This window comes from Malus domestica, chromosome 04 (assembly GCF_042453785.1).
Source record: "Malus domestica chromosome 04, GDT2T_hap1".
NCBI lineage: Eukaryota > Viridiplantae > Streptophyta > Magnoliopsida > Rosales > Rosaceae > Malus > Malus domestica.
The window spans coordinates 7,215,654-7,228,558 of record NC_091664.1 but is presented as its reverse complement, the minus strand read 5'-3'; the positions used below and the strand labels follow the sequence as shown (position 1 = coordinate 7,228,558).

The 12,905-nt window shown below is 40.5% G+C and overlaps 1 protein-coding gene across 1 annotated transcript; it reads right to left on the bottom strand.

Moving 5' to 3' along the window:
• Positions 1–518: 518 nt before the first annotated feature.
• Positions 519–992, bottom strand: LOC139194959 (uncharacterized). Its single transcript, XM_070820122.1, has one exon. It carries the CDS (start codon positions 990–992, stop codon positions 519–521), a length of 474 nt encoding a protein of 157 aa, XP_070676223.1.
• Positions 993–12,905: the final 11,913 nt, after the last annotated feature.

Genomic DNA, 12,905 nt, shown 5'->3' with positions numbered 1-12,905 from the left:
TGTGATTTTACCGATCACGTCCATTACCCATCCTTTGAACGACCAAGGTTTGGTGACCGAATGAAATAATTCGACCGGGGCCTTTGGATGGGTCCATGAATTTGACACTGGACGCATCTTCGTGCATACTCGATACAATCTTTCAATATGCTTGGCAAAAAGTAATTGTGTCGGCGAAGTAGCCAACGCATCTTGCGTCCTGATTGATGGGCTCCACAAATTCCTTCATGTACCTCTGTGATTGCTTGGGCGGCTTCTTACGGGCTGAGGCATAACAGTAATAAACCGTCATCGCCTTTTCAATACAACTCATTTTGGTATGAGATATAGTTTGGGGCATGGACCTTTGTCTTTTTGTCATGTTTACCTCCGGGATTATCAAGGTATTGCATAATTGGCCTTCTTCAATCATTTGGTAGCGTCTCGACCACGCAAACATCTACAGGATCCTCCCGTTCCAACAACGAAAGTAAGGACATTACCCGTGTACGGATGACTTGGTCTCGCTGAAGGATTTGTTAATTAACCAAAGACGGATACGAGTGCCGTAAAATGGGTATCATTGGTCCACTCCTACCCTCCATTAGTTGTGCTCCAAAGGCTATCCGAGCGAGTTCGTCTGCGACGATGTTCCGTCCACAGGAAATATGGTTGAACGTGATACCATCGAATGACTCTGCCAAGTAACTGGCCACCATGTGATAGGGCGCCAGAGTGCAACTCATGCACCGAAAAGTTCCATTAAGTTGGTTAATCACAAGCTCCGAATCACCGAAGACGAGGACACGAGCAGCATGCAAATCATGAAGTATGCTAAGGTCGATAACAAGGGTTTCATACTCGGCCTGATTGTTGGTACAATCGAAATCCAACTTGAGGGAAAAGAACCAACGGTGTTGGTGTGGAGACTGGAGTACGATCCCTACACCGACCAATGTTGACGTGCTGGAACCATCGAAATACATCATCCAATAATTGTCACGTGCTTCCATCATTTCGATTTCAACATCGTTGCCCCCGAACCCATATAGAGAATGATGGTGGGCTAAGAAATCAACAAGCGCTTGTCCTTTGACGGCTTTTTATGGGACGTACTGCAAACTAAACTCCGATAATGCCAGTGTCCATTTTCTGATTTAGCCTTTGACTATTGGCCGAGTAAGCATATATCGAATAACATTTGTCTGGGCGATGACCTGTGTAACGGATGTGAGCATATAATGTCGGAGTTTTGATGCAGTGAAGAACAAAGCCAAGCAAAGCTTCTCAACTGGTGAATAATTGATCTCTGGAGGATTGAGGTGTTGGCTGAGATAGAAAATAGCTTGTTCTCACCCAGCATCAGTATCTTATGCGAGAAGGCAACTGATGGATTTTTCGGCCGCTGAAATGTAAAGCTTAAGGGGTTTATCGCGTCGAGGAAGTACGAGGACATGCGGAGTCACAAGAGCAACCTTGATTTGGGTAAAAGCCGCTCGATGGTCTTCACACCATTCAAACTTGTTTGAGCCCTTAAGTTTCAAAAACGTAGAGAATGCCGTCATTTTGCCAGCGGAATTAGCTATGAATCGACGAAGAAAATTTATTTTCCCGAGCAAGAACTGGAGTTATTTTTTGGTCGTTGGTGGTGGGGCATCAATAATGGCATGAGCTTTGTATGTGTCGACCTCGATGCCGCGATGGTGGACAAGAAAACCTAAGAAATTACCGGCCGACACGTTAAAGGCGCATTTGGCTGGGTTCATCTTAAGGTTGTGTTGTCGCATGAGAAGGAAAGCTTGCCGAAGATCATCAATATGCGTTCGGTGACGTTTTGATTTGACCACGACGTCATCAATATGTACTTCTATGGTAGTGCCGATCAGGTCATGAAAAATGGTATTCATCACGTGTTGATATGTAGCACGAGTGTTTTTTAGACCGAATGGCATGACTACCCACTCGTAGGTTCCAAGTGCCCCCGAGCAGCGGAAAGCAGTTTTATGAACATCGGCCTCGATAATAAATATCTGGTTATAACCGGCATGTCCATCCATGAATGACAGCATGTCATCATTAGCCGCGACGTCGATTAGCAAATCTGAAATTGGCATGGGATATGCATCCTTTGGTGTTACCATATTCAAATTACAAAATTCAATGCAAATGCGTAGGGCCCCATTTTTTTTTAGCACTAGTACGATATTTGCCAACCATTCGACGTATCGAGTGGTTCGGATAAACCCGGCATTTAACAGTCGAACAATTTCATCCTTTATGCCGAGTTGTACTTCGATTGAGAATCGGTGAGGAGGTTGTTGAACGGGCTTGCAACCAGGTTTGATACGTAATTCATGTTCGACAAGGGTCCGGTCGAGACCCGGCATCTCATGATAACTCCAAGCAAAACAGTCTTTAAACTCATGAAGCAATTAATGGAGTTCAACTTTTATGGCATGGGGTAATAACGCACTAATAAATAGCGACGGAGGATCATCGACCATTCCAACGCTTATTTCCTCTAGAGGATCCTTAACTTGGGGTCAGCTGTTGTCGAGCTCGGTCGGTACGGCCTGAACTTTATCCAACGATAGTACCGGGCCGTTATCCTCTTCGGCCAAAAATTCAATTAAGTTGATGCCCGAATGCGGGTGCTTGGAAATAGCATCCCAATGTGACAGCAGGCGTTCCATCGTGGATGAAACCGCGGCCCAACGCCTCTTGCTTTTGATGTTAATCATCAGTAGTGGGGAGTAAATTGGCCAAACCGAGTCTCGCCGAATCCTGGTGGACAATCTGGACGCCTACCTCGATGGCTTTCTGGACTGAGATCCGAGTCAGCCGTCCATCTTCATTAAAACCTTGTAAGGTAATATAGCCGACGTGATAATCATAATAGCGGGCCTGAATCAGCTGAGTGGACCACGACCAATTTACCATCCTAAAAAATAAGGACTTGGTATAAAGAAGAAGGAATGCAATTCATTTGATGAATCAAATCCCTACCGAGCAAAGCATTATATTCGATCATGGAGTCGACGATAAAAAATGCGGTAATGTGATTGCGACCTATGATGTTTACCCCTAGAGGGAGTACTTCTTTGGTCTGAGACTTGTCATCGACAAAGCTACTCATGGTTATTCCTAAAGGAATGAGTTCGTCGGTGGATCGTCGTATTACTTTCATGATGGATACAGGCATGATATTGACTGTTGCTCTGCAATCGACGAAAATCTTGGAGATTAGGTAGCCTTCAATATGGGGCGTGACATACAACAGTTTTAAATGTTGAAGATTAGTCAAGGAAGAATGGGGAAACAAAATGTCCAAAGCTGTTTTAAGTTTATCGTCGACGTTAGTTGACTCATCTTCAGTAGTAGTGACGAAATCAACTTGTGTTGCCTCCTCGGCGACCACATCACCGTCCAAGGGACTTGGTTGGTGTGTAGTCAGCTGAAATTCGGCAGGAAGAACATGGACCATGTTGATTTCCATATTTTCAAGGACTTGAGGGCCCATTGGATCTTGGTCATCATCTTCCGGAGTGGTGAGGACTATATCATCGTGTGTTGGAGCATTCGCGATCGGCTCGCTATGTGTCTCAATATATTTAGGCGCTTGTGCCACACAATTTGACGCTATCCTGTTGACTGTCGTCTTCGGGCTTGCATGCATCTGGTGTCAGACTTTGCTCCTACCGTATTTTGCGAGCTCGTTCCTCATAGGTGATCGGGGCATTCTTGGTGTCCAAACGTGCCACCCGCTCTATCTCATCGACCGTTAAACCGAACAAGGAGATGGTGTTAAAGATCTTCGGCCGTTAAACCGAAGTGATATCGAAATTGTTGAAGATCTTCAAGAGAAAAAATGAGTTCGGCTGTGTCAATATCCGTGTATGGGTCAACCTCGAAGTCGAGAACCCTAGCCTCTCAAATATGCTGGAAGCTAGCTTTTATTGCTGGATCAGTGGTTTTTTGGATGATCTGCTCAACATCGAGGTAAGTTAATGCCAAGTCAAGAGTATCTTGGCAGGCATTGGGCAACCCATACAAGTCGTTGGTGGAATATTTCTTGTGAAATTCTTTCATATATTCTAATGATTCTCCGAGGAATGGAGGGTGCAGATTCCTCCAAACTTTGATTAGTGGTTCTTTCAAAGGTAATGTGGGCAGTTGGCTTTCGGCCTCTTTCTTAATCGCTGATTGGTGTTGTGATGTCGGCATCTGCATCAAAGGCAGTTTCCTCTTAGGCTCGGTTAATACAACGTGTTCCTTACAATTGCTAGATAGAACTATCGGCCCGCTATTTCCATCTTCGTTGGAGTCTGACATGGACTCGACTATGGCAGGTCATGAGAGTTTGGTAGGTGGTGCATTAGAAAACAAGTCGATCTTGAGTCGAGGTTGGGAACCTTTCTTTAGGATATGTGGTACTATTGGCCCGCCATTTTCTTCGTCATTGTAGTTTGACATTGGTTCAACTATGGCCGGTCCTGAGAGCTTGGTAGGTGGCACGTTGGAAAATAGGTCCATCTTGAGTCGAGGCTGGGAGCTTTGCTTTCAGATGTGTTGTATTGGGGCAAATTCGACCTTCTCTTTTCCTTTGCTCTTGGGCAAACAGGCGTCTATCATGCCGACTGTTGCTGAAGGGAATGGATTCGTATCAACCGTCATGCGTTTTTCAGGAAACTTTAACTTGCCTTTGTCAATCCAGCTTTGGATATCATCACGAAATATGACACAATTGTTTGTTGCATGCTTTGTCGAGTTATGGTATTTGCAATATGTCCTTCCTTTAAGTTCTTCGGCCTTGGGAATATTATGCCCTGGCCGAAGTTTAATGATCTTCGCTAACAGCAATTGATTAAAAATTGCTTCGGCCTTTGTGATATCAAAGGTATAAACTTTTGATGTTTTTGCTGTTTCTTCAGTGGTCGAGCGGGTTTTGATCTCTTTGAAATTAATTTGAGTCAATGCCTTGCACACGTATGGTTTATCTATTACTATCTTGGCCGCGTCCACGCTGACGTACGGAGATTCCTCACCTTCGATCGACGCGTAATTGATCGTAGGGTGTTTGTAAATCGTCCCTCGAGATGGGGATTTCGACATCTTCTCTTTTCGGAGCAAATAGTCATATTGCTGACATGCTGGGCTAATTCATACATATCCCAAAAGTTTGCCCCCAAATTTCTTTTTGTATTCTACATCGAGTCCGTTCAAAGCAAGTCTAACAAACTCGACTTTAGGGAGAGGTACTCGACACCAATTTCTGGCTGATTTAAATTTGGTAAGATAATCCATTGGTGACTCATTAGATGCTTGAGCCATTCTTGCCAACGAAGAAACTGACGTTTCTATCCTTGGCCGATAAAATTGCTCGTGAAATCTCTCGACCAATTCCTCCCAGCTTTGGATGGAATTAGGTGGAAGGTTGATGTACCAAGCAAATCCTGAACCTATTAATGAAAAGTTAAACAGCCGCAACTTGTGAAAATCACTGTTGACATCTCCGCATTGCGATGTGAAACGAGCCACATGTTCAAACGAGGATAAAAATGATTCTCCAGCGAAAAGACTAAAATCTGGAATTTTGAAACCTTTAGGATATTAGAACCGTTCCACGTAAGCTGGATATGGATGGATGAATTTAGGGAACTTTGGCCCCTTTTTCATGGCCGAATCAATCATCCGCTAGACCTCGGTTATATCGACAAAAGTTACTTCCACTCTCTGGTCGGGTCCATCTGTCCTGCTACTCAATCCTTTTTTTTTTCTAAGTCAATTGGCTTGAGCCGAGTAGGAATTTGCTCGGCCTGTACTATTGGCAATAGATTATTCCTTGGTGGCAATTGTCGAGAAAGATCGAATAACCTGTCGTCGCAAACTTTGCTAACCAGTATTTCAAGCAATCTGTTTTGTACCTCATTGTTACTGCGTATCACGTCGTGCAGTTTATCGATTCCTCGACTAAACGTCTGTTCAACCGCCCTAGACTGTTCGTCAAGTCATTTTCGAAGAAACGATCTTTTTGGTGGATCAGAGCCTTCACCACCATCCTCATCACAGTCCTCCACTATCCCTTCATTGAGAGCACATGTGTTTTTGTTAGGGATTTCTAGACTGCAAAGCTGACCGCCAAGACCAACTTTCTTTTCTCGGTGAGTCGCGCTTGTGGACTCAGGTGTCACGGCACTAAGGGGATTTTGTGCCTGTGATACACTTTGTCCTATGTTCTGAATTGGCAAATCGGTTGTTGATTTTCCCATAGTTGTTTTCTTTTTAACCGATCGCGTTTCAATTGGCATGAACTTCGTAGTTTAGCACTAGGTCCCACTAGGCGTGCCAAAATGTTGACCTTAAAAACTACCAAGCCTACGTGGCGCGCAGGCCGAGTAATCTATGAGCTAACTACGTTCTTCGGTTGAATGCAGGGCATGCCAACTCGTCGGTCAAGGAGTATAAATATGTCGATGTTGTGTTGAGTGCGTGGCCGACTTCTGCGTCTTGCGATTGCGACCGAGGAAGGAACATATCTCGGCCTCTTGGGTTCTCGAACCTGAAGACAAGGCTACTATTCTTACGAAGTTCACAAATCGTCATCGTCGAATTTGGTCACAGTGATGGTATTCGTAAGAGTAAATTCACGCTGAATCGACATCAAAGTATAAGGGCACAAATACTCAAAGCGGATATATGTCTTAACAATAAACGTGATTCGACTGTCGGAATGCCGAACTCTAAATCCTACTTGAGAGTATCCAATCATAAACTAGCTTGGCGTGCAATATGCTGAGCCTAATAAACTGTAACACCTCACTTCGTCGAGAAGGCTAATGAGATGACCTCGACCAATAAGGATTCGGGAATCCTTTTTGACCGAGACTTAGATAGATAACCAGTCACCCTCGACATAGTGCTATCTATGCCGACTGAAGATGCCGCGAGACTGGCTAGTTCTACGGTGACAGTGCTATCTATGCCGACTGAAGATATCACCAGTTGTCTTCACAGTGCTGTTTATCCAAGCTGAAGGTGTGTCAGCGAAAAAAGAAAAGGAAAAGTCTCAAGGTTGTTGAGAAAATTTGCGCAGGGCAGTTGTGTGTTGATATGAAGGGGGTTTTGAACGATGCACAGCCTCCTCTATTTATAGCATCAGGTACTTTCTAGATCGAGTTAAAACCCCTAGTCGGATTAGGATTTCTTCTTCTAATCAAACACCATCTCGACCAGTCCTATTTTCACTATGACTTTGAACCTAGTCCTTTATCAAGCCGGATTCACTTCCGGGTTATCAATATCCATATCTTGCCAAGACTCCTTATTGCTCCAGGATTCAGTTACTCGTCTCGCAGAATGACTTAACCAACCTAGGTTAGGAAGCCCATGAACTAAACGATCTACGGTAACCTTTTCGTAAGGCCTTCCGGGCCGAGAATAAATCTTGGCCCAAACAAATATTTAGGCCTAAACAATTGTACACGTTGTTTCCCCTGAGTTCCAATTGGTGGCCAATCAGCTAAATTTTCTGGATGGTGATGGAAAACATGGAACATGTGGATTTCGTTGAGATGGTCAATTGAGAAAAAAAAGATAAAAGCCGTTATGTTTGAGGTTTTTCCTCACACTTCGGCCACCATCTTAAACATTTGAAGCCTTTTTATTTGCCTACCTACATTGAAGGTTTGGGTTTTTAGCATTGTCCAACCTAACATGATGACTAACGATTTGGGTTTTGAGCAAGCCCATCAAGACATGGTGTTTTGACGGTCAAATCTAGGAAGCCTCTATAAGAACTCAACGTATAGCAGGTTAGATGGGATTTTTGTCAGTCGAGTGAATAGCGTACAAGTATAAATCGAGGCAATAAATGCAAGTCAGTGGAGGTGGTTATAAATCATTTGCTTATTCAACAATCTCTGGAGGAATTAGGATTGTTAAGAATCATATGGGGTTTTGATAAGATTCAAATTATTCTAAGGATCCAAATTTTTGGCAGATCAGATAAGAAATGGATTGACAGCAAAATGGGACTAGGTTCAGAATCCTAGTCCAAGTCAAAGAGACCGAAATTTGACAAAGATAAAGTTTCCGTAAAAGAGGGGTTTGATAAGATAATATCAAGGATATCCATGAGCATGTCGAGGGGTCACAGACTTATTAGAACTTTACTTTGGCAGACTTGACCATCATGAAATTCACCTCTATAAATACAAGGGGTATCACAACGTTGAATAGAGCTTCAACTCAATACACAAACAAACGCTTTACGTGAAACCCTTTCACACCCTTATGGAAAACACTATTTACTTGGCTAACCTGTTAACACGAATTAAGTTTTCTTAAACATCACTGGGTTGACAAACTGGCACGAATTCAGTTTGGCTAAACATCATTGGATTCATAGAATCAGCTCAGTCTAGGAGTTTTTTCATTTTAGTAAACAGTACTTACTCCTCTTTCGACTGGTTATCCATCTCAAGTCTCAGTCAGCGAAGTGTTTTCGATTCTTTCGCCGAAAGAGGTTAACCAACTTTCCCGACGAAGTGCAGCGTTTTATGATTGGTTACTCAAAAGTATCATTCAGGATTCGGCATTCAGATGGCTGAACAACTTTACCATAAAGGCGCTCATTTCCTGATACCAATCATGCGGCATGCACGTGACTAGAGATTCAAATTAATCTCTTCTACTTCTTTATTTGTTGCTTTAACAAATACATCAAACTAGATATATAATTAAGATAACACGTTGTATAATATTTATTAATTGTCCACTATGTATTTAATTATTCAAATTAAATTTATCCCAGTAATATGTTTGGAAACTCAACTTCCAACTTGGTATCAAAGTAAGTTGTTCGACATGTGAAACCCAACAACCACACACACTCTATGTCACCCAATTTGTGTTGTTCACGTGTTAGACTTGAAAGTTCACCATAGTTAAAGAGGAGTGTTGGGAGTATGAATCTCACATCAGGGAAATAAGTAACATTGCATGTGGTTATAAGTAGTTGAGCTACTCTTCGTATTATCAATTGATTTTATGATTGAATATCATTTTGTTCACCTTTAAGGTACCTTTTTTGTTTTAATAAAACTAGCATCTACCCACACACGTAACTACCTCATGTTGGAGTTTTTATTTTTATTTTAAATGTTTTTAATTCAAAATTAGTATTTTACCATTTTTTCCTTTCTTAATGAAATTATTTTCCCTGAAAATTATAAGTACGGAAGATCGTTCTTAAAAAATCATTTAAATAAGAGAATGTTTGGGCATCTAAATGTATTAAATAAATATGTTACTTGTTTATTATGAATATGTTACTTGGTGCCCACACCACCTATTTATTCAATCATTTGAAGGACCAAACAATCTCTAATTTGAATGATGTTTTCTATAAAATATTATTCAAATACAATAACCAAGCCATATTCCACTAAGTGAGGCCGGCTGTATGAATTATATGACATCACTGCGCTGAGCTTTGCACCAAGTACTCCATATCTTTTCTTATAGTCTCTTTCAAAGTCTTTCAAAGTCTTCCTTTACCAAGTACTCCATATCATTGCGCTGTGGGTCTTCAGTTCATGTGTCCAAACCATCTTAACTGATTTTCTCTCATCTTATTTTCAATTGTGGTCACTCCTACTTTACCTCAAATATCCACTTCTTAATTATATCATTTCTCATGTGACATAGATCTAACGAAGCATTCTCATCACCAATACACTCAATTTTTGAACGTGTTGCTTTTTAACCGCCCAAATATTCGTGCCATAAAGCATCGATATCCTTATTGTTGTCCTGTAAAAATTTTCCTTGAGCTTTAATGGCATAGGCGATCGCACAACACATTCGATGCACTCGATGCATTCTTCCACTTCATTCATTCAACTTGTATTCTATGGTTGAGGTCTCCATCTAATTCTTCGCTATTTTGCAAGATAGATCCAAGATAACGAAAATGTTCACCTTTTGGTATTTCATGATCTCCATTCCTAACCCCTATCTCATTTAATCCCATATTTGCACCGAACTTGCACTTCATATACTTTGTCTTTGACCTACGAAGACCTTTAGATTCTAATACTTCTTGCCAAAGGTTAAGCTTTGCGTTTACTCTGTCATGCGTTTCTTATATCAACATTATATCATCTGCGAAAAGCACACCAAATGATATCATCTTGAATATGTTTTGTTAACTCATTCATTACCAATACAAAAAGGTAAAGACTTAAAGTTGGCCTTGGTGTGACCTTATTACTTATGGGAATGCCTTCAATTTGTCATTCATGAGTTTTTACTACAATCCTTGCTCCATCATACATATCCCTTATTATTTGGATATATGCTACTCGTACTCATTTCTTCTCTAAAATCCTCCAACGAATTTCTCTTGGGACCTATCATACGCTTTTTTGAAATCTATGAAGACCATGTTCAAATCCTTTTTCATATCTCTATATCGTTCCATTGATCTTTGATGCGAAAATTATCTTAACACACAAATTTAACCCTCATTTGACAATTGTAGTACAAGTATAAGTAGGGATTGTTCTGGACCGGGGATTATGAGGGCTTGCTAATAACCTCTAAACTGACTTAAAAACATAAAATTAAACTTAAAAACACTTAACAATACTCACAAGACTCAAAGCAAACGTAAAATACTCAAACCAGCTTAGAACAACTAAATAAACTTAAACTAGACACTAGGAATGACTTTGGACGAAAATTGACTTTACTTGAATCAAAACATTTAAAAACACAAATTAAAACAGATTCTAACTAATTAGACACACTAAAGTAAAGGGGGATTGAGTTTTGGACGAAGTTGAAACAAACAAACAAGTATGAAAAACTATACAGATTGTAAAACAAATTTGAGAAATAAGATGATGGATGGGATAGCTAGAAGCTTTTTCTCCACACATGACATGTATGCAAATAACTCGATTTCCAGTTACTACTTCATTGAATTATGAACGACAATGCTCCAAATTAACCGTGCCATCACTAGTTAACACTCAGATTTTCCTTATTTTATTGGATTGGATGACATCATTCGACAACCCAAAACATTCTTCTAAAGTTCCCTACATGACATCATAATAGAGATACAATAAAAGATCATTACGTTTAATGAAAATCATAAGCATTGACAAAGCACTTGCAACTATGACATCATGTCACTCATGCTAGGAATTGAACTTAACGTGATCGTTTATAAGCGACCTTCACTACATGTGAATATAAGTTTGTAACGATTATGTGAAACTTCCTTATATTTTAGCAACGGATTTATGCATGCCAATTAAGTGTCGACCCTTAATTAACAAATACAAATAAGTTATCAATCAAATAGTTAAGCCAACTGCATTCACGATTCAAGAGTTCATAACTGGAATTTATCAAATTATATTGCACACATAATCATGGCTTTGAAATCACCCCTAGCTAAGAGGGGTTTAGCCACTCATATTCACAACAAAACAAAAGAAAATGAATTTAAACATTGGAAACAAAAGAAAGAAAACACCTAAACGCTCCAACGATCCAAGTTGGACAGCAAGCACGTCCAAGCACTTTCCTTTCCTTCCCTTCCTTTGCTACGGCACAAGGTGTTGGTAAGTGTTTGAAGGTTTGTTTGTATGGAGGAATGGATGTGAAGATTAATGGATGTGTTTGGATGAAGGTTGTATTGAATGCGGCAAAGAGTGGAGAATTGTGTAGATGATATGTGTGTGTTTTGGATGGATTTTTTTCTTTCTTGTTATGGTGAAGGGTGGATGTATTTATAGGCTAGGGAGACGACCACCGTCTAATTAAGGTGGTAGTGGTGTATGTTGTGGTAATGAGTGGATGTAATGGGTGTAGTGGGTGAATGTTTGGTAATGAGTGGATGTAATTGGTGTAGTGGATAGATGTTTGGTAATGAGTGGATGTAATGGGTGTTGGAAGTATGCCCACAAAGCCACTCATTTGATGTAATAGCTTTTGGAATACTTATTGTATTAAACTTTTACATGTTTAATGAACGGCAAAGCATATTGTTAATCACTATTTATTGTATCTTGTGTTTAAGCAATAAGGGAACCCAAGGAATGTATTTGATCTAAGAGATAAGTGATTTAAGTAAGTTAGATTAACGAGACCTTTCTCTTATGTTCATTCCTAAAACGTTCCTAGCCATAGGATTGCCAATTGGGCATTGACAATCCGCTAAGGTTAGTATGTGTTAGGTCGACTCAAGCGCGAGTATGACAAGTCTCAAGTCATTTAGTGTTGGACACTAAGGCAAAAACATAGTTGCTCGAAAGAGTGATCAAGTACAATGAAAAACAATCAAAAGAGAGTTCGAACATACATGTCATGTAAGAACTCGAGAGTTGCAATATGCAAAGTAGTCCTTTGACCTGAGGCATCATAGATGTCTAATGGTTAGGTCCTTGATCTTTGATCATGTTAAAGGCATTCCATTGGAATGTCCACGGCATTGTTGGGGTCAAGCTATCTAGTCGTGTAGGCATATGAATGCACAACAAAGGATCTCTAACCTTCCATGGTGGAAGGAGAATACTCTAAGATATGATTCGAAAGTCTTTGGCCAAAGCATATGAATATGACTTAGGAAGTTTGTTCCAAATCATATTCAATTGAATCATATAGATAAGTATCACATTGGATAGTAGACATGAAACAAACAATCACTCAAACAATGTGATTAAGAGTATTGTGTTAGAGAAGGACCGTATTGCATTGTAGTTGTAACTGGATAGGTTCTCCAACCACTTCTACTTAGCTTGGGTAACCATGATATGCTGCTAGGTGTCACTCATGGTTTGTGGAAGCCCTAAAGATTAGCAAACACTAATTTTAAGGGAGAATTGAAATGTGGTTTCAATTCGCAATCGATC

Coding starts and splice junctions, on each gene's coding strand:
- LOC139194959 (XM_070820122.1), bottom strand. CDS start 992: ATGGAAGCACGTGACAATTATTGGATGATGTATTTCGATGGTTCCAGC.